The 24,654-nt window shown below is 36.5% G+C and overlaps 3 protein-coding genes across 13 annotated transcripts in view; 1 reads left to right on the plus strand and 2 right to left on the minus strand.

Annotated features, from left to right (window-relative positions):
- Positions 1-365: 365 nt before the first annotated feature.
- On the minus strand, positions 366-14,903 carry LOC126970631 (zinc transporter 9). Its single transcript, XM_050816701.1, has 12 exons — positions 14,179-14,903; positions 13,299-13,498; positions 13,015-13,087; positions 11,326-11,455; positions 10,728-10,866; positions 10,053-10,208; positions 9,539-9,650; positions 7,707-7,917; positions 4,096-4,213; positions 3,774-3,848; positions 3,317-3,430; positions 366-3,101 (listed from the first exon to the last, which is right to left on the minus strand). The coding sequence occupies exons 1-12, from the start codon at positions 14,582-14,584 to the stop codon at positions 3,057-3,059; spliced, it is 1,779 nt and encodes a 592-aa protein (XP_050672658.1). The 5' UTR covers positions 14,585-14,903; the 3' UTR covers positions 366-3,056.
- An 876-nt stretch (positions 14,904-15,779) lies between these two features.
- On the plus strand, positions 15,780-21,739 carry LOC126970680 (uncharacterized). The gene is made up of 2 exons (XM_050816772.1): positions 15,780-16,294; positions 21,490-21,739. Exons 1-2 carry the CDS (start codon positions 15,967-15,969, stop codon positions 21,615-21,617), a joined length of 456 nt encoding a protein of 151 aa, XP_050672729.1. The 5' UTR covers positions 15,780-15,966; the 3' UTR covers positions 21,618-21,739.
- Positions 21,740-21,765: 26 nt separating this feature from the next.
- The window catches only part of LOC126970612 (putative uncharacterized protein DDB_G0289263), a 32,432-nt gene continuing 29,543 nt past the window's right edge, over positions 21,766-24,654 (minus strand). For 3 of the 11 annotated variants that reach the window (XM_050816631.1, XM_050816628.1, XM_050816629.1), the window contains exons 27-28: positions 22,869-24,411; positions 21,935-22,164 (exon numbers count right to left, since the gene is read on the minus strand). In XM_050816631.1, coding sequence (XP_050672588.1) covers positions 22,069-22,164; positions 22,869-24,411 — 1,639 coding nt within the window. In that variant the 3' untranslated portion in view covers positions 21,935-22,068. The other 8 variants (XM_050816634.1, XM_050816633.1, XR_007730670.1 and 5 more) reach the window with 7 other exon arrangements.

Consider the following 24,654-nt stretch of genomic DNA (forward strand, 5'->3'; position numbering starts at 1 on the left):
GTTTGATTTTGGGATTTATAATTACGTGCAAGAAAAAATCATGAGTTCTGCAAGTGATGAAGATATATGCTGCACTCCCGATTTGATGAAAATGGAAACTAAAGGAGCAATTAACAATATTTAATTATTGTAATGCCAGTTTTTTTCTACTTACCTCACAATCGATATGTAAAGCAGAGTAGTCGGGTCAGTTGCACCCTCGAACTATAGGTGCTCGTGCGCCTAAATATCTCGGGCTGCAATTGATGCCTTACAGCCCTTGGCTACTAATCTACTATTAATACCTTATTAATATGCTAAGATTTCTTTCTTGTTCCTCAACTAAAAAGCAGGCACAAATTGAGAGGGGTCATAATAAAAAGAGGTTAGAATGTTATAAGTAAAGTTTATTTACAATAAATAGATCTTTATAACAACTGCATTTTTATATTAACTTAAATACTTATGTAGGTACCATATTACTCAATACATTAATTACACATACACACTGACATGTACTCTTAAATATTTACATAAACACTACATTAAACAGTGGTGTTATACTGAATACCAACTTTTGATCTTCAGATAGATCTAGATTATCCATAATGATCTATATCACTTGTATACTATACAACAAATATTCCTGTTACAAACTGGGCATTTATTACAATTCTCCAACAGGTTATCTAAACGTTTAGGATTAAATTGAAGGTGGAAGTAGTGACAACATAGCAGCGTGATTTATTAAACTCAAAACATTCATTTTGTACAAGTTCTCGGCATCAGGAATATTCTTATCTTTTCATTGATTTGGAATTTTGATTTATAGAGAGCGTAAGTCGCCGCCTAGGAGAAATTTATACCAATGAGTCTATATTATAAATGCCAAACGAAGATAGTTGTTACTAAAATAACAGATTACAACTGTTCAAGCAGTACCTACCACTGCTTGAGTAAAATTCTGCCAAAAAAAGAAAAAAGACAATTTGCTGCTAAGACAACGAACTTTAAGACTAACCCGATAAATATCAGACGGGTGAGATTTTAGAAAAGTAATAGAATATCTATTAAGACATCAAATGACTAAAATCATCAAATAAATAACTCGGTCACAGGAAATACCAATGTGCAATAATTATCTGATGACAAAATATTAGATTAAAAGTTTAAGTTTTTTTTTTTCAATACGTTATGATTTGATTGATTGATGGCAATTTACTACAAATAATAATATGATGAGATTAGATAAGCAAAAAGCTCGTCATTTTACAATTCAATTACAAGGACGGTAGGCAATTTTGTATGGTCTGTCCCAATTGGATGAGTCGCTAAAGCGGCTCGCAGAACGTCAATTGCCACATGCCGTCCTTTTTGGACCAACGGCCACATCGCAGACGTTTGGCTCGACAAGACAGCAGATTGGGATAGGATGTGTTCCTTTTCTGCATTCTACCCTTGGGGCAAGGTTTATTTCCCTTCGGATGATCCCATTGCCTGATATTTTTATACCAAGCTCTGTAGTACCGATCGGTGGCAGATCACAGCCCTGGTTCGATTAGTCAGTTAAAGCAGCATCTGACTGCAGAAAATATACGTATGGAACTTGAGTTGCAGCGCTGTCGCAGGACAAAGAATCCGAACTGCAAAGTTCTAAAGAGGAAATATAACCGTGCCTCTAGATTTTGAAGCGGCTTGTCGCCCGTGCGAAATCTAGGCACGTCATCAAAATCGACGAGCAGCTTTCCAGTTACCCGACCGGAACACGCAAGTTCTGGTCGTTGTCGAAAGCGGCACATGAGGAATGCCACCCTGGCCCATACGGCAAAAGAAAAAGCCGATCTTCTGTGCACTCTTTTTTCCTCCAACTCGACTATTGACGACGGCGTAAAAACACCATTGACCATCCCGCGGTAACAGAGCTGCTGGAAGTAGTTCAGAAAGATTTCGACGAGCTCTGACTTCCTTCGACGTAAAGAAGTCGAGCGGACCGAATGGCATTACTCCTGTCATGCTCAGAACGTCTGCAATACTTCAAGCCGGCCCAAATTCTAGCGCTCTACAAAGCGCAGGTCCAGCTACATAATTGCTCGAACCATTTGACCGCGTAAAACTCAGACCTCCTCGAGTTTTCGGAGATGCAGTTCCATGTTAACGGCTAGATCACTTGGCGTTACGCTAAAACGTCGCGTTGCTTCATTGCGTGTCTTCTACCGCATTTATCGCGGCGAGTGTTCCGAAGAGCTGTTTCACCTGCTTCCTGCCGCCGAATTTCGCCGTTCGTAGGAACCAATCACCACAAATTAGGATATCAATCACACTATCTGGATGTGTGGCGTTCCTCTGGGTAGGACCTTCCAAAAAGCGCGTACACCAATCTAAAAGGCTGGCAACGTTCTTGTGATTCTTTTATATACCGCTCGACTGTCATCCTCGTCCATAAAAAAGTAGTCTAACTTTATAATTCAAATAAACGGCACATTTAAATGTGTATGTGTAAGTAACATAGTGAGTAATAGGCTACACTTATACGAGAAAATCACAGAAGGTAGGCTGGCGCCAAAACGAGTGAATACAAGGCATAACTATATTATGGAAGTGACTGTGGAGAAAAATATTTTGTGAGTAACTATCAACATAGGTGTAGAAGTAAAAGTGATCAAACCTCTAAACAATTTTTGTATTGATTTTTATATCCAACCCAACATTTAATTATTCACATCACCTGCTAAAAACTATATACATACTGAGTTGCATCTCATGGCAGAACGACCATGATAGTATCGAACTGCACCCGTCACCTGATTTAAGATGAATGTTTCGTGTGCCTTCTTCGAGACTACTAGCTCCGCCACCCGTCGTTATCTAAGTATTAAACAGGCACTCGTAGACGCATACAAAGATAAATATACTCAAGCTAATATATGTATTGTAATATCGAGATGAGTCGGTTGGTCTGCAGCATCAAGAACCAAGTGTATTCGCACCTTAATTTTATTTAAATTATTTATTACTTAGTAGATACTTTGTTAATACACCAATACATTACACTACATCCATTAGTTAAGTCTCAATATTTACAATATCTCTAAATCACAGTGCCGTATTTGCGGAAACTTTTTCTGAAAAAGAAAAGCAGTATAATTATATTTTATTTTTACTTTAAAACGGATACTTATATTTAACATAACCTAAGGCCAACAACGCTCCAGTGATTCCTCTGGTGTTGGAGAATGTGGCGGCGGTGATCAATTAACATGAGGTAAAGCCCGTTTGTCATCCCCTTGTATAAAAAACCAGAACGTATAAAAGTAATTAAACACAATATGGTTCTTACCCTCAACTTAAGTTCTATCCTATCTATTTCACCCCCCAGCATGTCCACAATATTTTCGCCATGCTTTAGAAGAAATGCTTCAACGTCATCTATCGTGTGAATTTTCTTCATATCCTGGTAAAAGTAAAAATTTAAATGAAATAACTCTTTAACGACCGCTATTATATAACTACAAAATTAGTAAGGTACACATAATATATTTGCAGTGTATACAATTCAGTCGGTCAACTGAAGTAAGTGGGCGTAAGGTATTGAATGATTCATATATAAATTTTAAAAGAGTGGCAATGAGTCTCTTGCCACTTTTTCTCATTAAAGTTCGACCTTTTAAAATGATAAGGAAACAAACTTTTGACATTAATGTTAAGTGTCATTTCCTTGACTTAAATATGTGATTTTAATTTCATTATACGATACTATATTAAAAGATAATTTTAAATAAGAAAACGCAACTTACCTCTAGCAATAGATTTAAATCGTGCTTTTCTAAATACGATCTCGTCAGCGCTCTTCCGTCAAAATCAACTTCAGCCTGTCAAAAATAAAGCACATTTTTAACAAAGAAAAGTCTTATCTTTAACTGAACAAAATCCAAATGTATACAAATGTCTACATAAATGAAGTCGCTTGTGGTGCTTAAAGCAAGGTAGTTGACATTGCAAACCATTAACAGATAATGTATACACTTATCTTTAGTAATACTATTATTTCATTGGATATCATTAGCTCCATCTATAATGTCAATAGGTAGGTATCTGGTGCTTCCATGATCAACGAACCTTATATCGGATGAGGTTACTGCCAATGTCGATCCCCTTCACGTCGTGAATGGCCCGAATCATAAAGTCTCGCTCCAGAACGCTGTTGATTTCATCCAGTTGCTCCTGACGTATGGACCTGTGATGGACAATATAAGTACAATATTATTGTTATAATTACAAACAATATTAACTTGTACCAAAAACTAATTACTATATAATTAGAATACAAAAACATATATATTTTAACGGAATAGAAAGAAATATAATTTCTGTTAGAATATTATCAAAATATAATTATAATATAGATAGTATCGTAATGTAATAGTAATAGAACAGTAGTAGATTGATTCTCTATGGACTTGTCAATGTTTTGTAACCACATGCTGCTATGAAATACACCTGTCAGTCTTGTCGCTACAGCTATTGTGTTTTATTAGGTAATGGGCCCAGTCCCGTTTTATTTCAAGTATTACTAAAGATTTTCAATTGTTTTCGCTAAAATGTCTTCTGGTTACATAATTAATGTTCCGAAATTGAAAGGTCGTGAAAATTACGACCATTGGGCGTTCGCGGTAAAAAACTTTATGGTGTTAGAAGGCATTGATTTGGACAATATTTCATCAGATTTAAGTGACAGTGATCAAGCCAAAGCCAAGCTAATTATGACCATCGAACCTTCGTTATTCGTGCATATTAACACTGAAAAAACGGTTAACGCGTTGTGGAAAAAATTGAAACAACTTTTTGATGACACCGGGATTTACTAGAAAAATCAGTTTACTACGTGCATTAATTTCCATCCGCTTAGAAACCAGTGAATCTATGACTATGTATGTGTCATCAGTAGAAGAAACAGATCAGAGATTGAAGGGAACGGGTTTTGAAATTAGTGAAGAATGGATTGCATCGTTACTTTTAGCCGGTTTACCTCAAAAGTTTGAGCCAATGATCATGGCGATTGAACATTCTGGTTTGGCGGTAAGTGCTGACGTCATTTAATCGAAACTTCTAATTATGTCCCCTGATGTTGGCAGCAGTGGACCAGAAACAGCGTTTTGGATGAATCGTCGACAGAGAGTTAGTAGCACTGTGCAGTCCAAGCCAAAACAAACGTCAAAATTTAATCAAAATACGTCATTGTCATCGGGAAATAAACAAATAAAATGTTATGGATGCAAGAAAATCAGACACTATAAAAACCAATGACCTGAATTAAAGGTTATGGAAGCAGGTGCCTTCAGTGTGGCCTTTCTTCACGGAGAATTCAGTACAGAAGATTGGTATATCGATTCAGGTGCGAGTACATATATGACGGCGAACAAAGAAAGTTTGTCGAAAATACGAAAACACACAATAAGTGAAATAGTTGTGGGGAATAAAACCTCTATGCCAGTTATGTGTGCCGGCGATACACGAGTAACTACATGTGTAAATAAACATCTGTTTGATATTCCTGTAAGAAATGTGTTGTGCATTGCTAACCTCACAACTAATCTGTTATCTGTTAGCCAGCTAATAACTAATGGAAATACAGTGTCATTTGAGAAGAATTCTTGCAATATCCGCAATAAACAGAATAAACTTATTGGAGTAGCAAGTTTAAAAAATGGAGTATACAAACTAAAGAAGTCAGAGGGTTTCGCAGCTTCGGCATTACACACATTGGGAGCAAGACTGTAGCATAGGCGACTTGGCCATATCAATAGTTCTGATTTAGAAAAAATGAAGAATGTTGCAGTGGAGGGTGTATGCTATAAAGACAAAGCAAACATCTGTATGTTGCGAAGGAAAGCAGACTCGCTTACCTTTTCCATTGGGTAATCATAGAAGTAAAACACTGTTAGAGGTTGTGCACTCAGATTGATGTGGGCCTATGGAGATCAAATCTATTAGTCAGGCAAAATACTTTCTTCTTTTTGTGGATGATGCCAGTCGAATGTCAAGTGTATATTTTTTGTAAGAGAAGAATCAAGCATTGCACTACTTTAAGGAGTATAAAAGGTTGGTTGAAAATCAAACTGGAAACAAAATTAAAGTACTGAGAACAGACAATGGAGGTGAATTTTGTTCTAAGGAGATGGAGAATTATCTGAAGTCTGGAGGGATAGTTCATAAGACTAATCCCTACACCCCGGAACAAAATGGTCTCTCTGAACGTCTCAACAGAACACTAGCTGAACGTGCTAAATGCTTACTCTTTGAGGCTAAATTAGGCAAACAATTTTGGGCAGAAGCTATAAATACAGCAGCTTACCTAAGAAATAGGTCGCCAGTCTCAGGACTAGGAAATATGACACCATTTGAGAAATGGACAGCCATGTTAGAGTGTTTGGTAGTTCTGTCATGGTGCACGTGCCCAAAGAAAAAAGACTTAAGTGGGATAAAAAGGCAGTCAAATATATCTTAGTTGGTTATCCAGATAACATTAAAGGATACAGATTATACAACTTAGAAACAAGGAAAATAACTATGAGCAGGGATGTGACTATTCTGGAAAAAGAAGACATCTCAGCTAATACTCAGATAGTAGTGCAGGAAATGACGGATGCACAGAAAAATTCACAATCAGTGGAGGAAGAATCACAAGATGACAGGACAGTTTTAGACCCGAATGACCTTACCTATGTTCCTGACACATCTAATTCAAGCTCAATGTCTGAAGACTCGTACTATACATTATGTGAAGAAAATGATGATTCAAGGGCAGTTGAAGTTCCCAAATTACCAAACAAACGCTTACGAAAACCAGTAGATAGGTATGGAGTATTACTGACAAGCAGAAATCCTGGGATGCTGAAATAACATATGAGGAGGTGGGAGGGAAAGGGATCCGATAAAGTTATGTGGGAACAGGCAATGGAGGAGGAGCAGGAGCTCAAGGCTTTTGAAGAAAACCAGGCTTGGGAAATAGTATATGCAGGTTCCACCTAACTTAAATTGTAAAAGCAATACTGATCTTAAATTGAAACATGCTATATATGGATTAAAGCAATCAGCGAGAGCCTGGAACCAAAGATTTAATGATTGTTTACTAGCATTAGGATATGTAAAGCCAAAATTAGAGTCCACGAGCAGGCATTAGTATGATGAAGGAGGCCACGCCCCCGAGCAGCGAGCCCACGAGCAGGCTGCCGACGGCGTCCGGCAGCGGGCTGCCCAGTCATTACTATGTGGTGGTAGGAGGCGGGCGTCAGTACCTGCCGACCAGAGCGCCGACGTTGCTGAGTATGATGAAGGAGGCCACGCCCCCGAGCAGCGAGCCCATGAGCAGGCTGCCGACGGCGTCCGGCAGCGGGCTGCCCAGTCATTACTATGTGGTGGTAGGAGGCGGGCGTCAGTACCTGCCGACCAGAGCGCCGACGTTGCTGAGTATGATGAAGGAGGCCACGCCCCCGAGCAGCGAGCCCACGAGCAGGCTGCCGACGGCGTCCGGCAGCGGGCTGCCCAGTCATTACTATGTGGTGGTAGGAGGCGGGCGTCAGTACCTGCCGACCAGAGCGCCGACGTTGCTGAGTATGATGAAGGAGGCCACGCCCCCGAGCAGCGAGCCCACGAGCAGGCTGCCGACGGCGTCCGGCAGCGGGCTGCCCAGTCATTACTATGTGGTGGTAGGAGGCGGGCGTCAGTACCTGCCGACCAGAGCGCCGACGTTGCTGAGTATGATGAAGGAGGCCACGCCCCCGAGCAGCGAGCCCACGAGCAGGCTGCCGACGGCGTCCGGCAGCGGGCTGCCCGAGTACTGCGAGAGGGCCATGCAGCTGCCCGCAACGACCACGCCTGCCACGGCAGCCATGTCCTCGAACAGCACCACATTCACCGACGGGTCCGAACTGCGCATTACTGCAACGTGTTACTGGTTTTTGATTTTTTTATGGAATAACAATGTAATATGTTATGACTTATGCGTCCCGTGATCGAAGTAATCACCGTGGTCCATACTCTCTTGCAACACCAGAAGAATTGCATGAGCGTTTCAGCCTTATAGGTGAGTGAACGCGATGCACAATGAAGTTTATTCCATAGATTCTACATTGCAGAAAGCTCCTTAAAAACGACACTGCGAAGAGCATCCACTCATTCAGGTGGAGAGGATAATATCTTTTTTTTAACTTTTCAACACGCGTATTAACAACAAGTTGAGTCGACGTTCGGGACTATGTTTGTCTATTAATTCAGCAAAACTGAGTCCGCCTACCTCAAACTACCCAAGCAACGCGTAAGCGTTTGCAAAATCAATATTACAGTCCATTAAGATCTAATAGTTCCTTAAAGGCTGTACAAGAGTGTCTGCATAGATTTAAACCTTTATATATTATACATAGACAAATTAATTTGTTTTTTAACAAGAGGCCATAATGCATCCACTGAACACCTTAGGGAGGAGGGGATGGCTCTAAAACAGCTGTGCATGGCCATATAAATCCATGATTCCATATCAGATGTAGCTTAGCTTTCATCGCCTAGCCAAATTATACATTTTATTTTTGTAATGTTTTATGTGGCAATAAGGAATTTATTTATTTTATTTTAATAAAACAACTTATCCGCAAGAAACTTACATCAACGGCAATTCAATAAATACATTATTTAAGCAATAAGCCTAAAATATGGGGTACCTTACCGATTCGTTCCATTGCAAAACGGTCAGTGTTCTCATGACACAACAAGATCATATTTATCACTGATCAGCACGTTTTAGTTCTTTGTTTTTTAGTTAATTTTTACACTGTATCGGTTTATCTTTTCGACTGAAGACCATGTAGGAACAACTCCTGAACTTATTTAGCTTACAGTACTATTCAAATTTGCTTAATCTTGTGGCTGAAGGTGTCAGTTATTAGAGCTTTTTAAATTTTTAACCGACTTCAAAAAGGAGGAGGTTATCAATTCGATCGGTATTTTTTTATGTATGTACACCGATTACTCTGAGATTTATGATCCGATTTACGTAATTCTTCTTTTGTTCGATGCGAAATAGATGCCATTTGGTCCCATAAAATGTTTAACAGAGTTTAGACCAGTAGTTTTCACGTAGTATATGTAGCACACATATTGATAGCTTTGAAGTCGGTGCCAAGCCAAATGTAATAAACACTCGCCACGCGTGACTTAGAGCGGCATAGCTTCGTCTAGAACCAAGCGGACAGACACGCGTGGCCAGACAACCTAAATCATTACAGTAAGTAAGCTGTGTATAATATTAAGTTTTATTTTGATTAGGGCTTGGCACTGACTTAGAACCTATCAATAGATAGCACATATAAATAATAGTATTTTATTCATATTAAAGGTAAAGGTTTGCATATAGGTGTATTAAATAAAATTTTTAGTTATTTGATACTTTTCAGTTCTTGAAGTCGGTTTTTTAAACGTAGTTTTTTTCTCTGTACTTATTATCTAATGTGTACCTACTTTTCTATTTTAAATATGTTAATATGAAAATATTTAAAATCATACTTACTGTAGTCATAGAGAGACATATTGGCCTCCTTCGCACCTTTCTTGATGGCATTCAGAGCGACCATCAGTGTGGCGCCTTCGGATACCACTGCTCCACCCAGGACGAAATAGGCCTACAAAACCGGTCAAACATATTTTGTGAATTGAAGTGTTCTTCAGGCATACTTTATTTTATGGGTATTTAATGAGACTGTGAATTAACATGAATGATCTTAATGAGCGCGATCAGTGAATAATTTACGAAAGGATTTACGCAGTCATAATTTATATATACCTCTATCCCCCCCACCCCACAGTTCTCGATGACAAGATCAAGACTCGGCCTACGATGCCGCCACAAGTAATATTAACATTTAAGCTACTTTCATGAAAGTTCAATAAGGTACTCTTGGTACTCTCTACCTGGCCCCTTCGCAACACATCATTAGATCGCCTATTTTTGCCTATAGGTTGACCTTTGCTCTCACTTTCATCCCCCCCTATACATATAATAATATAATGAAAGAATACATTACCCAATAATAGTCATGCAAGGGCTGCGGGTCCAAAATGCCGGTAACGCCGTGATAAAATGAGAGGCCGCAACCCACACAGAATATACCGACGCCGGAGATCAGCGAGGACACGTACCTCATGTTGGTGTACCCGTACGGATGATCGGGGTCTGCAATCTGATCACTTTTCATTACTAACTCTAATATGGTAATAACAGGAATGGTATTTCCAAATTTAAAGACAGTCATCTTGACTAATTTATATTATTACTTATAGATTTCAAATTGAAAGAAAAGTTCATACGGTGTTCCGGAAATAGGTAATAAAAAGAAGCATTTACAGAAACATTAAGGATCTAAGAGAATTCGAACATTAATCAGTAATTTTGAAAAAGCGAGAAAACTTTGAGCTATATAGGTACGACATGAAGGTCGGGTGTTGATAGCACGTGGGATATATAGACAGGGGCAAGTCAAATATCGCAGCCCATTCTGGGCTTATTAATAATGTAGTGGTCAGTAAAGTTAATCCCGTGAGAGTTTTTGATGGCTCTTAGTCAGAAATGCAGTCTTAAAACAATCAAATCAACAGGCAATCAAAGAATGCTTACAAAACAGAAAAGAAATTAAATATGTATATAATAAAATTATATTTATGTATATAATAAAATTATGTTCGAAATCCCAATGGCTTACCTGAACTGATTTGTGTATTCCATAAGCCAGTATAAGCTGATTGACTGTATCAGCGAGAGAGTGTATACACTCTGAAAACATGCTGTGAGAGCCAGTGTACAGCCAAGCACACAACTTGAACAAGAAGTTACATCCATTGCTGGAATGTGTTAAATTAAAATGATTTACAATATCATAAAACTTAACACAAAAGAACTGAATTGTAAAACTGTATAATGCATGATTATTATTTTATTGTATAACCTTTAAAAAGCACTATTTTTGTCAGTTTAACTAACAGTAAACACAAAAAGACGAATTTTCTTCTCCAAGCAAATTACCATCAATGAGCTGCAATGATCATACTCACACCAATATTGTAACATTACATTACATTTCAAAACTCTTTTGAAAGATAAACATTTTTGTTCTTTATTATTTATGGCCCGCTTTTATTTATTTATTAACAGTTATATATACATTCTGTCAAAATATCATCTGCCTAACAATACTTAGAGGTTTAGTTTCAGTTGGTTTCCCTTCAGGAGAAATGAAACCAGGGAGCCTCTATGAAGAAGGGAGTATCTATGAAGAACTGAGAAATATAAATAAATCATACATTCCAATAGCAGTGAGAACAACTCGTCCAGACACAGTTTTTAGTCCCATCTCCTCAACTCCATGTTTAAGACGCTTATGACCCATTTCCCGTCTATAGTTTCTCAACCTTCTTTTCACAGTAAACACATCTGAAATTATATTTTATTACTGACAATATTAAACTAGTTATTTATATGGTGTCCCAGAAAGAATGGATAAACCTGGAGCGTCTAATAGTGCAGGTATCATGCGCTCAAAAATAAAATCCAGTTGGTGTCCGCACTATGAAGATTACCTTTCTGCTCTCCAAAACCATGGAAAGCATAATTAACCGCCAGCTCTTGGTATACCTAGAGGGTCACCAGTTGATCGACGACCGACAGTACGGCTTTCGCTATGGTCGATCGGCAGGTGATTTTCTGGTATACCTAACACATAGATGGGCGGCGGCTATCGAAAGCAAGGGACAAGGCCGGGCAGTTAGCCTGGATATAGCGAAGGCCTTTGATCGTGTATGTCACAAGGCGCTTTTCGCAAAACTTCCATCATTTGGGCTTCCCGAGGCTATCACCGCTCTTCGACACTTCCCTTACACCCTCGCCTATCGGGATTCTGGGTCTCGAAATCGCGAGCAATTGCCAATAACGCGGTCATCTGGAGAGCAAAGCCAAATTGACTTCGAAGAAACTGGGCGTCATAGAGCACGGCAATACTTCAAGCCGGCCCACATTCTAGCGCTGTACAAAGCTCAGGTCTGTCCACATATGGAGTATTGCTGTCATCTCTGGTCTGTTGCACCCCAATATCAGCTCGGTCTATTTGGCCGCGTGCAACGCAGAGCAGCTCGAATTGTCGGGGACCCAGTCCTCTGCGAACGGCTGGATCACTTGGCGTTGCGTAGAGACATCGCTTCATTGTTAGCTTCTACCGCATTTATCACGGGGAGTGTTCCGAAGAGCTGTTTCACCTGATTCATGCCGCCAAAGTCCACCTTCGCTGTGGAATGAACTTCCTTGTGCGGTGTTTCCGGTGGCAGTGATCACTTAACACAAGGTGACCCGCACGCTCGTTTGTCTTCTTTTTCCATAAAAAAAAAGACTGCTGTACTTTCATGCATACCACGGCCGCAAATTAATGAAATCTGTTATTTTTGGTTTTACTTATTATTCACAGACAGATTTATTAGAAATACAGTAAATAGTATGAGTACCTATGTGGCCACCTATTTCAAATAAATGCACAGTTAATAAAGTTTATAAAATGGTATAATACATAATTTTTTGATTTTGAGCGCCTGATAGCTGTACTATTAGACACTCCAGGATTATCCATTCTTTCTGGAACACCCTATATATACTAAAGTAGTTGAAAAACTTCAAACAAGCAATAACATTAAACAACTTAAGTTAATATTTTTTAAAAAGGTAACCATCACAGCACAATATTATGTGAAACATCTTAGCGAATATTTAATTTATAAATTACTAAAAACCATAAACCCATAAAAATATGAAATAAAATAATATAGATTATTCTCAATAAAATCACCATATTAAGTAACTTTAAATATTAGTTTGCGTTCTCTATTCCATATGAAAACTACAAAGCAGGGTTTTTATTTACATTAACTATCTATACCAAAGTTATCAGTAAAAGAATAATTGAAAGCATGATGTGCAAATTTTTCATAGAATGATATAAAAAAAACCTTGTTCATATCTTCTCCTGTCTATTTCTCTCCTTAGCAACTCTTTTTCCAAATTTTCTTTTGAACCCCATACCTTCAAAAATAATAAAAATTAACATCATATCAGGATTGACATAATAATAATATAATCCTCCTTTGAAGTTATTAAAACCATGTTTTACATCAATCATTATTATTTACATAATTTATTTAAAGAAAGACTGTTTTGGACATTTACTAAGAAAAATCTATCTTATAACTATAAAAACATCAATATAAAAAATAGTACTATGATAAATACTCACTTCTATTGCTTTTGCATCAACATCTTTTCTATAATACACTGTAATAGGTGGTTCTGATTCATAAGGAGATCTACGAAGGACCTTTGGTAGTGATTCTAAGTCTGACTGCTTCAATAAATATTCTGTCATTGCCCTCATTGGAGTAATGAAATTTCTTTCAGTATATGAGGCAGAGAAATCAATCAATAATCTTTTTTTTACTGTAATTAGAAAATCAAAAAAAATAATCAAACATTAACATTAATTAAATACCAACATTTTATTGTAAAATATGTGACTGAGAATCCTTCACAAATCACTTAGCCAAGATGATGATGCTAATCCAATTCAATGTAAATTAAAAAAAAAAACACACAAGAGTTATTCATTATAGTACCTAGATGTACTAATTCAGACACACTGTAAATAAAAAAATGAACCTTCTTGTTATGCATTTTATTTTTATAAAATGTGGGACAAGACGAGCAGGCCGTTCAGCTGATGGTAATTGATAGGCCGTGCCCATTACAATGCAGTGCAGTGCTAAGGATTTTTGAAAAGCCCAAAATACTGAGTGGCACTACAATTGTGCTTGTCAGCTTGAGACATATGATGTTAAGTCTCATTTGCCCAGTAATTTCACTAGCTACAGCACCCTTCAGACTGAAACACAGTAAAGTTTACACATTACTGTTTCACAGAAGAAATAGGGCAATATATGCCTTGTGCCAGTTCTTCTCAGGTTTGCCGCTGTCCCATACTTTACAAAGTTGTGTTGTTTAGTTGGAGAATCTTAAAACAAACACTGAAATGCGCTACTAAAAAGTAATACTAAAACATTTATGAATATTTTAAATAGAACCTTGACTATAAATATTTAAAATGCTTGTTCTAAATTTACCTGGTGGTGCTATAGCTTGTTCTGTTGTAACAGATTTATCAAGTGATGAACTTGATTCTTTTGGTTTTTCTATTGTCACTTTTGTCACTAATTTATTATCATCTGTCTCAGTCTTAACAATTATATTACGCAATTCTTTACTTTTCAATATTTTTTCGGATAATTTTACTGCATCAGTTTCTCCATTTTGCTTCGTGTTAGGAACTTGCGTTTCTTTCGTCTCATTTTTACTTTGGGTACAACTAGTTACATGCAAAGGTCTGATAATATAATTGTTTTCAATAATTGTCTGCTCTAAATTACAGCCTGTTATGGCTAAACTAATTCGTAAATTCGATAATGTTTTTGCAAACAAAAAGCGTCTACGAAAATTCCGGCATAAGGCAGAAACTGTAAAAGGCATCATGATTTTCGCAAGTTTTATTGCATTATTCCAAAGAAATTTAATTACTGTATATATATGGGTATTAGTAATCTTGAAATCAGATAGAAAGTAAACCTAGTGTTGTTAATTTACAGACGGAATCAGGAAATATTTCCAAAAGAAGTGAGTGACATTTTTTCAACACCACTACTATTGGTTCCGGAAGATCTTGACACACCAAAAAAAATATATGAAAATAACTTAATTACATACAATATTAATTTTTTTTGCTAAATACGTTTACTATTATTAAAGCCATTTGGTATTTCAATTTCATCCTGTAAAAGATAGAAGCCAGGATCTGAAATTATATTTATTTCCATTGTCAATTGTCAATTTGACAATTAGTCCAGCTGCATTTGACATGGGAAAGTTTTTTTTTAATTTGATAGACATACGTGTGGTATTTTTTGAAGAGTTTTTTTTTGTTGAAACGAAGCCTGTTTTTTGGTGTTACCGTTTCTTGGTGATGGTTATTCAAATGTGACTGGAATGTAGGTGGATTCCCTCAGACTCCGATGGGTCTGGAAATGAAATTCATCTTAACGAAACCACAGTTTAAATTCTCTTTGATTGATAATTCCGAATCAACCAAAGAGAATTTAAACACTACGTGAATCAACGACGAACGTAGTGTTTTAAATTCTAACTCGTTAGAGTAAAACAAAGAGTATAATAATATAAAGGGAAGTGAGAGCCCTCTCTACGCATTATGAGCCGTCTATTTGAAAACTAGCGCCATCTGGACATTGGCCCCGAAAATAACTATAAATATGCTCGAAATTATAAAATTCATTAGTGACGCAATAAAATAACTAACTCAACTTTTTAATGTAGGTATTGTAATTTTTTACCATGTTGAAATTGCGCGTAGAGTTATTTAACTTTGTCACAACATAGAACATAAAGGATAGATTTAGTAGTGTACTTATGCAAAATGGAACACGAGAGCTACATACATGCGCAAACGCTAAAAGTAGCCGCCATTTTATGGCAGTGACACATATAAAGAAAAGTTGAAAGGTTTCAAAGCGAGTGACAGCTGCCAAAGCTTTCATTTTCGGGCCAACTAACAGATGGCACTACAGTCTTCTGTAAACGTCAATTTAAAGCGTTTGTCCCACCCCTGGATTAAAAGTGTTCTGTGGTAGTGGTATTCTCTTTGTTCGAAACCGAATCATTCCGAATTGCAATTGCGCTTTGCTTGCACAGAATTTGGTAGTAGAAATTAGAACTTTTTGTGAATATTACAAAACAGAAATACAGATTTCAATTAGCATTTTTTTCTTCAAATAACGTAACATTTACAATAAAGTCTCAATTCGTAAGCGTTTAAAATCTATAGATAAAATATTATTGACGACATGCCTGCTTCCGGAATTGACTTACAAAACATCCTAGACGCCAAAAATGCATTCAATGTTTTAAGACAAACGCTTAATTACCCTGAAAATTTTAAAAGCCAGTGTCGCAGCCAGCAGTTTATATCAACAAATTGTTATTATGGATATCATGATCCCAGTAGACGGCTAGAATCACCTCGAGATGACCTGGATTGTGAAATGCATGAGTTGCCGCCTAAAGCTGATAACCTGAACAACAACAAGTCATCGCTAAATTTAATCGAAAGCAATCCAAGAAAACGTAGCGCAAATGACAGCTTTTCTTCAAGAAGCAAAAGATTACGTCAAGGTAAGATCTTTGGTATTTTTTATATGTATTTCCTCATTTTAAGTAGAAATTTATAATATCATTTTTTAATTCTTGTATATTTTGCCCAATTTTTAACATATTTTACTTGTGGTAAGCTCAAATTGTTAATCTGTTTTGTTGCTATTTTCTTAGTGAGTGATTATATTTTATGTTTGTTTAAATGGATTCCAGTGTCCTTGATAGAGCTTGAGTGCCTTTGTCAACTAACTTGAGCCCAGCAAGTGTGTATTGTACACACACACACACAGTGGATTTATTTACCACTTGATGGGTGGTCTATAAGTAATTTTAATATTTGCAAATAATATTTAAAAAAATATATTAACTAGGTACTTCAACTTCTATCATGGTCTCACTGTGTACTGGTCTAATCATATATTTGAGTATGTGTAAATCTAAATATAAATTAATAATTATATTTGTTATCTGGATAATTGTTAATTTGTCAAATTGGAGATTGAGGTTATTTTCTAAGCAATTTGTTGGTAAATATCAATGGTGATATTTACCTGCCTGTGTCCTACGTCCTGCCTAAACAATGTTTGTTATTGTATCTTTTCGTAAGACGGTAAAAAACATTGATCAGACCTATTCTATAGCCCTTTAATTCTGAGTTAGAGTAAGTCTCTTTTATCAGTGTTCTGGTTGGCAAAGGCCTCCTCTAGCTCTTTCCATTGGAGACTGTTGTGGGTCACTCTTCTCCAGTTCGAGCCCGCTGTGAGTTTGAGTTCATTCTCCCATCTTGATTGAGGTGTCCTCTAGCTCCGTGTGCAACATCTTGGATACCAATTAGTGACAATTTTGCTCCATTTCTCCTGGCTATATCTCAACATAGCCTGTCCATCTCCACTTCTGCTGATCTATTTTATTAAGTGTGTTGGTTACTTTTGTTTTTGGTCTCAGGTCTTTTCAATCAGAGCTTATCAAAGAACAAAAATTGAGAATGTCAGTAAAAATATTTTTGCAGCTGTGGTAACCTTACATAGACTTTGCAAATCTAGACTATGCAGGTACATACTAGCTATCTAAATCTTACTTACAAGCAACTTAACAAACTTGAGTGTCTCCAAAATTTTGTACAATATGAACCTATCATTACATATATGAATTTGGGACAAGGCTCAAGTGGTTTCCAATTTGACTTCTCTGGAACAGATTCTTTCCCTTCTGTAACTCAAAAACTCCGCAGTATTAAAAAAAAAAGTGGGTGATCTGGATTGAAGCTAACAGACTTTTGTGTTCCATCACATTGACAACTTATATTCAAACTCATTTGTGGTTTTAGCTATCAGACTGCAATGCTCACTCGATTTGTATAAGAAAGGCTCAGTGGCTCAATGCATTTAAAAATTTAGTAACATGTTTGGAACATGTTATTTAGTGAAAATGTATATAGTATAACTTAATGTATATAAATTTTCACTAAATGCATACTTTATCTTATTATTTTTAAAGTTGTTAAATCTTTATTTTTATTTTTTTTTCTTTTCTGTGTAGGTATGTATATCTAATAATATAAATGTAAGTTGTGTATATATACGCTATAGCATGTTAATTTATTGCTAAGTCAAGATATCATAAATAAAATCTACTACATATTTAGGTTTCCTGGAAGAAAAAACTGATTAGTCATAAGATTGTTAAAAATATTTCTTGGAACACAATAAAAAATTCTTGAACTATTACTATAGTTTCCATGTGATTGATTTGTATAGATACAGATAGTTAAGATAAAATATTCACTTAAGTTGTATAATAATGGCAATGTTTGATATAAATGTATTTAGAGTGAGTCATTTATAATATTTGTTTAATGTACATATATTTGATTTACATATATTATGTATTATATATTTTGATTATGTATGTCATTGTAAAGTTTTTAAATATTATATTAATTCCTTCCTTAATACCTAGGTAACACTGAAAATGTTTAGAAAATGAATAACGGCTTTATGTAGAAAGTTCCCAATACTTTTATTGTTTTTTGAAGTAATCTCCGTTCCTCTCTACACAGCGTCACATTTGATGGAACTAGGTACTTAGCAAAGCAGAGGACCCATTCTTCCTTCCTTAGGGGTCTCTTCTTTGGCATTTTCGACTCGTAAAGCGAACCTCATATTTTGTTTTTAGTTCTTGGGAATAAATAAAAGTCACAGGGAGCCAGGTGAGGACTGTATTGCGGATGACTCATATCTCGACACCTGCCATAGTCAAATATTCCAGAGTCCGTTTTGCGGAGTGCGCAGAAGCATTGTCGTGGTGAAGGAGGATCCTTCTTCGAGGGCGCTGCTGTCGCATTTTTTCCAAGACAACAGGCAAACAGCAATTGACATACCAGTCTGCAGTGAATGTTCTTCCATCTTCTAGCACAACTGTCGCGAAATGACCTTAGCGACCAAAGAATAAGGCAATCATATTTTTTTCTTGACTTCTTCCTTTCTTTACCTTAGTTGGCCGATCCTCGAACGGAAACACCCATTGAGGTGATTGTCTTTTGGTTTCGGGTTCGTAGCAATATATCCAGCTTTCATCACCTGTGACGATGTCAAATACAGCTGGCGACACCAGTCCATGCGAAGGTGTTTCTGGTCGTCGGTTAAAGTACGGGGAATCCATCTGGTACAAAGCTTCGTGACGCCTCAATGTTTGTAATATTTATTGAACTTGACTCATACCAATGCCTAGGCTTGCGCGTATCTGCTGATAGGTCACTCTCTTATCTTCCTCTATCATGCGTCGCACAGCACTGATGTTATCTTCAGTAGTCGCTGTTAAAGGACGTCCCTCACGCGGATCATCATTGAGATTGCTACGTCCACGCTTAAACTCGTTAAACCAATTGTAAATAGTGTCACGAGATGGGGCTTCATTAAAAAATGCTAATCGCAGCCTATCATAGCTTTGTTGTTGAGTAAGCCCACAACGTAAGTCATAATAAATCAATAACCGAAAATTTTCTCGTGTAACAAGAGTTTTAAGATTTTCCGCCAATTCACAAAAACAAATGAATGCAATATACTACATTAGGTTACTAAAGAGTTCTAAAATTGAAATTCAAAAAAGTTTTAATCGACAATGTTTCTAACTGGCCAGTTCTAAACATTTTCAGTGTTACCCATGTATGTGTATCACATAATTATAAAATAATTTTCATATTATATTTTATAATGTGTGTTGTTGTCTCAATTTTTGCATTAAGGCCGGAACGCATTACCGCGGTGCTGCGCATCGCTGCACTACTGAGTGTCAAAATAATGTTTCAATCATTTTGTATGGAGCATGTCGCACTAGAGCGGTGCTGCACTGTGCGTCGCGGTATAGTTGCCTCCTATAGAATATTTTGACGCGACGCGACGCGCAGTGCAACAACGCTCAGTGCGACACAGCAGGCGGAGCTTTCAATATGCATACTGTTAATTGTTAAGTTTATAGAATTTTGTCTTCGTCATTCTAAAGTAAGTGTGAAACCTTGCAGAGTCATTAACGAGGAAATAAATAGTGATATTCGCCTTCTTGATAGTGTGACCTTGATATTCAGGAATAACTTTTTTTCACATTTTTTTCTCTTCCAAAACTCGGTTTTTTTTCTGCACCAAATACTCGTTACTATCGCTCATCTTGTAATGTTGCTCGCACGCAACCTGTTGTAATGCGATAGGTACCGTCTATTGACGTGAAGCGAAACGCAGCGCAGCGCCGCTCTAATGCGGTCCGACCTTTAATCTTTTTTTATGTATTTTTCATCAAAATTATTTTTCTGAAGAGCACAGAGTCAGTAGTTCAGTGTTGTTAAGTATATTTATTTAGAGCTGAAATTGGTCAATATGGTATAAAAAATCAGAAATTAAAACATTTTAAGATAATTCCCATTCACTGTCAAGTAACCTGTGACATCACTTTACAAATACAATTTTTTTATAATAAATGGAATTTGTTATAAAATATTGTAATAAAATAGTAACTGCTGTCTATAATATATAAATTTATATATACAGCGTGGCGCTACAATGGCGACATTAAATAAACATACGAGTAGTACTACTAAAAATATTCAAAAAAAAAATACACAATTCACCTAAATTAATCAATTTTTCATAATATCATTTCGGAACAACCTGTAATAAATCTAGTAGCCGCGCGCTAGCGTAGTGTACTAGTACTGTAGTACTGACACCTGGTACCATCTTAGGCGACCACTAATCCTACCCTACCCACAAAGGGTGATTAAAATTTTGTTTCGATAACTCAGATTAGATAAATCTACACATGTGTTTATTTAATGTCGCCATTAATGTGCAACGCTGTATACAAATTAAAAATAAATCATAAAATAATATTAATCAATATATGTAATTTATGAGATTATTGTACTAAAGTATAGCTAGTGTATTCAACATGTAAGTTATATTATAACTAAATAAAAAAATAGTTATATTCTATTATTAGTTAATGATAAAAGCTATAATATAACTTATATGGTAAATACACAAACTATACATATTATGTATAATGATCACCCAACAGTGAAATATGTTTCATATATTATTCATCACAGTATGGAGAAGAAAGTTTTTCTACGCAAGTTTAAATTTCTCAAGCAGCGACCACATAATTACTTAACCTTAGTTAGTGCTAATTGCAATATACACAGAGCAGAAATCTTCAGAAAGTTGCTGTGGTCATATACATCAAGTTTAATTTTAAATGAAAGGATACATTCATTTTCCAGTCTGCAAAATCCAAGATTGTGAGAATTAATTACCTCATGCTTGTAAATAATCCTGTGATAAGTGATGGCTTATACTATGGAAACATGTTTTACATTTGTTGATCATACCCAATATTTTTGATACAATATGTAGAATAAAATGAAAAATGTTGTAATGATAGCCAATAATAAAATGTAAAGAAAAAAGCAACAAAAATGTTTCACTCTTCATGCATCTAGATAAAACACACTGTGATTGATTTTGATTTATTTCAGAGGTAATGGTGCCAACAAGCTCTAACTCAACAAACTACAACCCTTGTTTACTGCGCCCAACTCACAATAATCCAGACATTTCTCGTTGTCTCATGGTCCATATGATTTAACTTTGTTAATGTCGTAATAATACATATGTTTGTAACATATATTATAAATTTAATTAAGTATAAAATTTTATCTACAGAAGTACAAACAAAGAAAAATAATGAACCTGAGACAAACGAGAATATGAAATTGGATAGAAGTACAGAAGATTTACTGGCAACACTTTATTGGCATACACATGGCGGGAATTTATATCAGTGTGTGTGAAAAGACTTGTTCAACTAACAGTGATATTATAAGGACTATAAGTTTTTTCTCATAAAAAATGATTTTCTTAAGTATTATAACATTTTACTACAAAGAGTTTTCTAAATAAACTTATTAGGCAAGGGGTTTTTTATTTTAAAGACAAACATCATTTCGAAATTTTATTGCTCTAAATAAATTATAGGTATAAATATATATAATACAATAGCATGTCAATACATTTTGGCAACTGTTATTGTTAAATAGTACAAAACTTATTAAATACTGAAGCATCGAATTCTTCCAAATCAATCTGAAATAGTTAAAGACATATTAATTTGTGTTTATTATTTCTTTCTGTTGCAGGCGCTGTTAAGAAGAACTAATTAAATAATTTTTATTTCAGGATTCACTCAATCATTATATGCTTGTCTATAATTTAGGCTGGCCGTATTGAGTGTGTGCTCCGTTTTTATAAAATATTAACATCACCTTTCTGTTTTTCAGATGAATCTTCCATATGCAGCCTTGTTGGCACACGGTCAAGTCCGAGCCATTCTGCTTCAGCCTTTAATGCAAATATAATACAACTTTATACACTTTACTTTCTGTGTAGAGTAATTTATAAAATGTATCTCACTTGAGTCAATATTTAAAAGTAATGTAATCTCATATTATTGTGATATCTAAGTACCTGATTATGTATATATACTATAACACATAATAAACAACTTAATATGAAGTTTCTTTTTATTTCATAATCCAGACAATTTAAAATGTTTAATTAGTGTGAATGTTGGTAGTTTATCTAATAACCCCACGTCAACAAGAGATTATTTGTAATTTAATATATATAATACCTATATATCATGTCATATGATTGACACTGAAGCCAGAATGGGTTTCAATCTCACTCAATAAGAGTATTTAGGATTAAAAAATATTCAAAAAAAGCGCGTACACCTTTCTTAAAGGCCGGCAACGCTCCTGTGATTCCGCTGGTGTTGCAAGAGATTGTGGGCGGCGGTGATCACTTAACAACAGGTTACAACATCCTATTCCATAAAAAAAAAATCATACGAATTGAAAACACAACATACAAAGATTTGTTATTTATTGTGTAATACAATGAGCATCAATGATAAAAAATTTAATACATAGAACAGCAGGATATAAAGAGTTGAGTAAGAAAATTAATAATTGTTAGTTGTCAGTACGATTACCACAGTTAATCAACGGAAGGCATCTACAATACAATGCTTGTTGGATTACCTCAGTGGGGGTGACTTCCTCATTGTCGACGACGTCTGGCAATGCCTCGGCATTTCCCTGACTCTCATCCTGCCTGTTACTCAAGCTCTCGCTAATATCGGAGCGGCAGGTTTGATCCGCTTCCGCCAGGTCTTCGTTATGCATCTCTGAACAATTTAGCAAGTCAACCTTCCCTTCCTGATTATTATCGTTAATGTCTCCATTGTCAATGTCCATTTGCACGCGTGTCGACCACATATCGTAAGGACAAGTATTTATTTGATGTAGCTGGGTCTCACTGGAACTAAACAAATTTAACGAGCCAGCTACATCTTGCAATATTGATGATTCAGACATCTCGCTCGTGTGGTTCGTAGATTCTTCCACGTCATTACTGTCCATCATGAGTGATAAGTTGCTTATAATTTCGCTGGATACGTCGCACACTCGCATGCTTTCGTACTTCATGAGCATTTCAAAAATTTTCTTGTTATGTTTTTTATCAGCAGGGTTGTCGACAATCACTTTTACCAAGGACTTGAGAAGCTCAATGGTGAATACCTCTTCATGATTTTGTAACAGAAAGCGAACTATTCTGTTGTCCATCTGAAGGGAACCATTATATTCGCTATGCGTTTCATGCACGTTGTTTGTTTCTTGAGATGTCGTAGCCGTGTCTAAAGCGTAGTCCTCTCGCGTCGTATCGCACATCTGACTATCGACCGCGGGGCAGTACTGAGATAGAATATTTCGAACAGAATTGAGCACTTTCTGCCTGAGAGGATCGGAACTAATATATTTTAATTCTTTAAATAATTGGATCAGAAAGTCCGGGTGAGATTCGTTCACGCCGATCAGGTTTGTTACTTCCGAGTAAATATTCTCTCGAAGCAAATCGAACAGTTTTGACGTCGCCTTGTCATCAATTTCGCGACTAGTCGAAGCCAAGTTAGGATTTGCGTTCGACGGCTCGGAAGTGCTCGCTATATTTACATTGCTGATTTGCGAGTAGTCCAACATATTGTAATTTCTTCTGTTAGCCGAATTCTTGGAAGGTAACTTAGAAGAGGATTTCTTCTTGCTGTTCTTGGTGACGTTAAGATTATTGGAATGAGCTTGAATGATTTCTGGTATCGGGTTAGAGATATTCAGAGTGTTTCTTAGCGCGTTGGGCGCGGGTTCTGGTCGGTTCACGTTAGAGGTAGTTGCGTTGGTCTCGTCTGCGTTGCGCGGAGGGCCGCCCTCCTCGGAGTGTTGGTTGAGGTTCAGGACGTCGGGCGCGGACGAGAAGGACAGCGATCGTTCGTAGCTGACGTTTCTTCTCGAAGCCCTGATCGGCGCCGGGATGTCGGGGTTAGGCTGATTCAGTACGGGGTGTGACGAGGCGTTTACGTTGGTGTTACGCTTGGGTGTCACGGAGGGGGACGTGGAAGAAGAAGATATGTGGTTGAGAGTGTTGTGAGAGCGGTCCACCAGCGGGTGGGGGTTGTGCGGCGGACCAACACCTAAGTGGCTGTCGGCGTTAGTCTTGCTATTTGTAGATAGAAGATTTTGCCGAGAATAACTGAAAAACAAACATCAAACAATGAAAACAAAACCACCATATTACTATGTTTTCTAGGGCACAAAATTAAAAATTGTGATGTTAGTTAGAATATCATTAATGTCAGAATCACGCAAACTCGGCATGTTATTAAAATGCATTCACATAAAAAAACGCTGCAATAAATCTTACCATTAAATCTATTACAAACTTCAATAAATAAACTATATTTAGCGACTAGATATACGTTTATAATTTAATATC

Source organism: Leptidea sinapis, chromosome 21 (assembly GCF_905404315.1).
Source record: "Leptidea sinapis chromosome 21, ilLepSina1.1, whole genome shotgun sequence".
NCBI classification, from domain to species: domain Eukaryota; kingdom Metazoa; phylum Arthropoda; class Insecta; order Lepidoptera; family Pieridae; genus Leptidea; species Leptidea sinapis.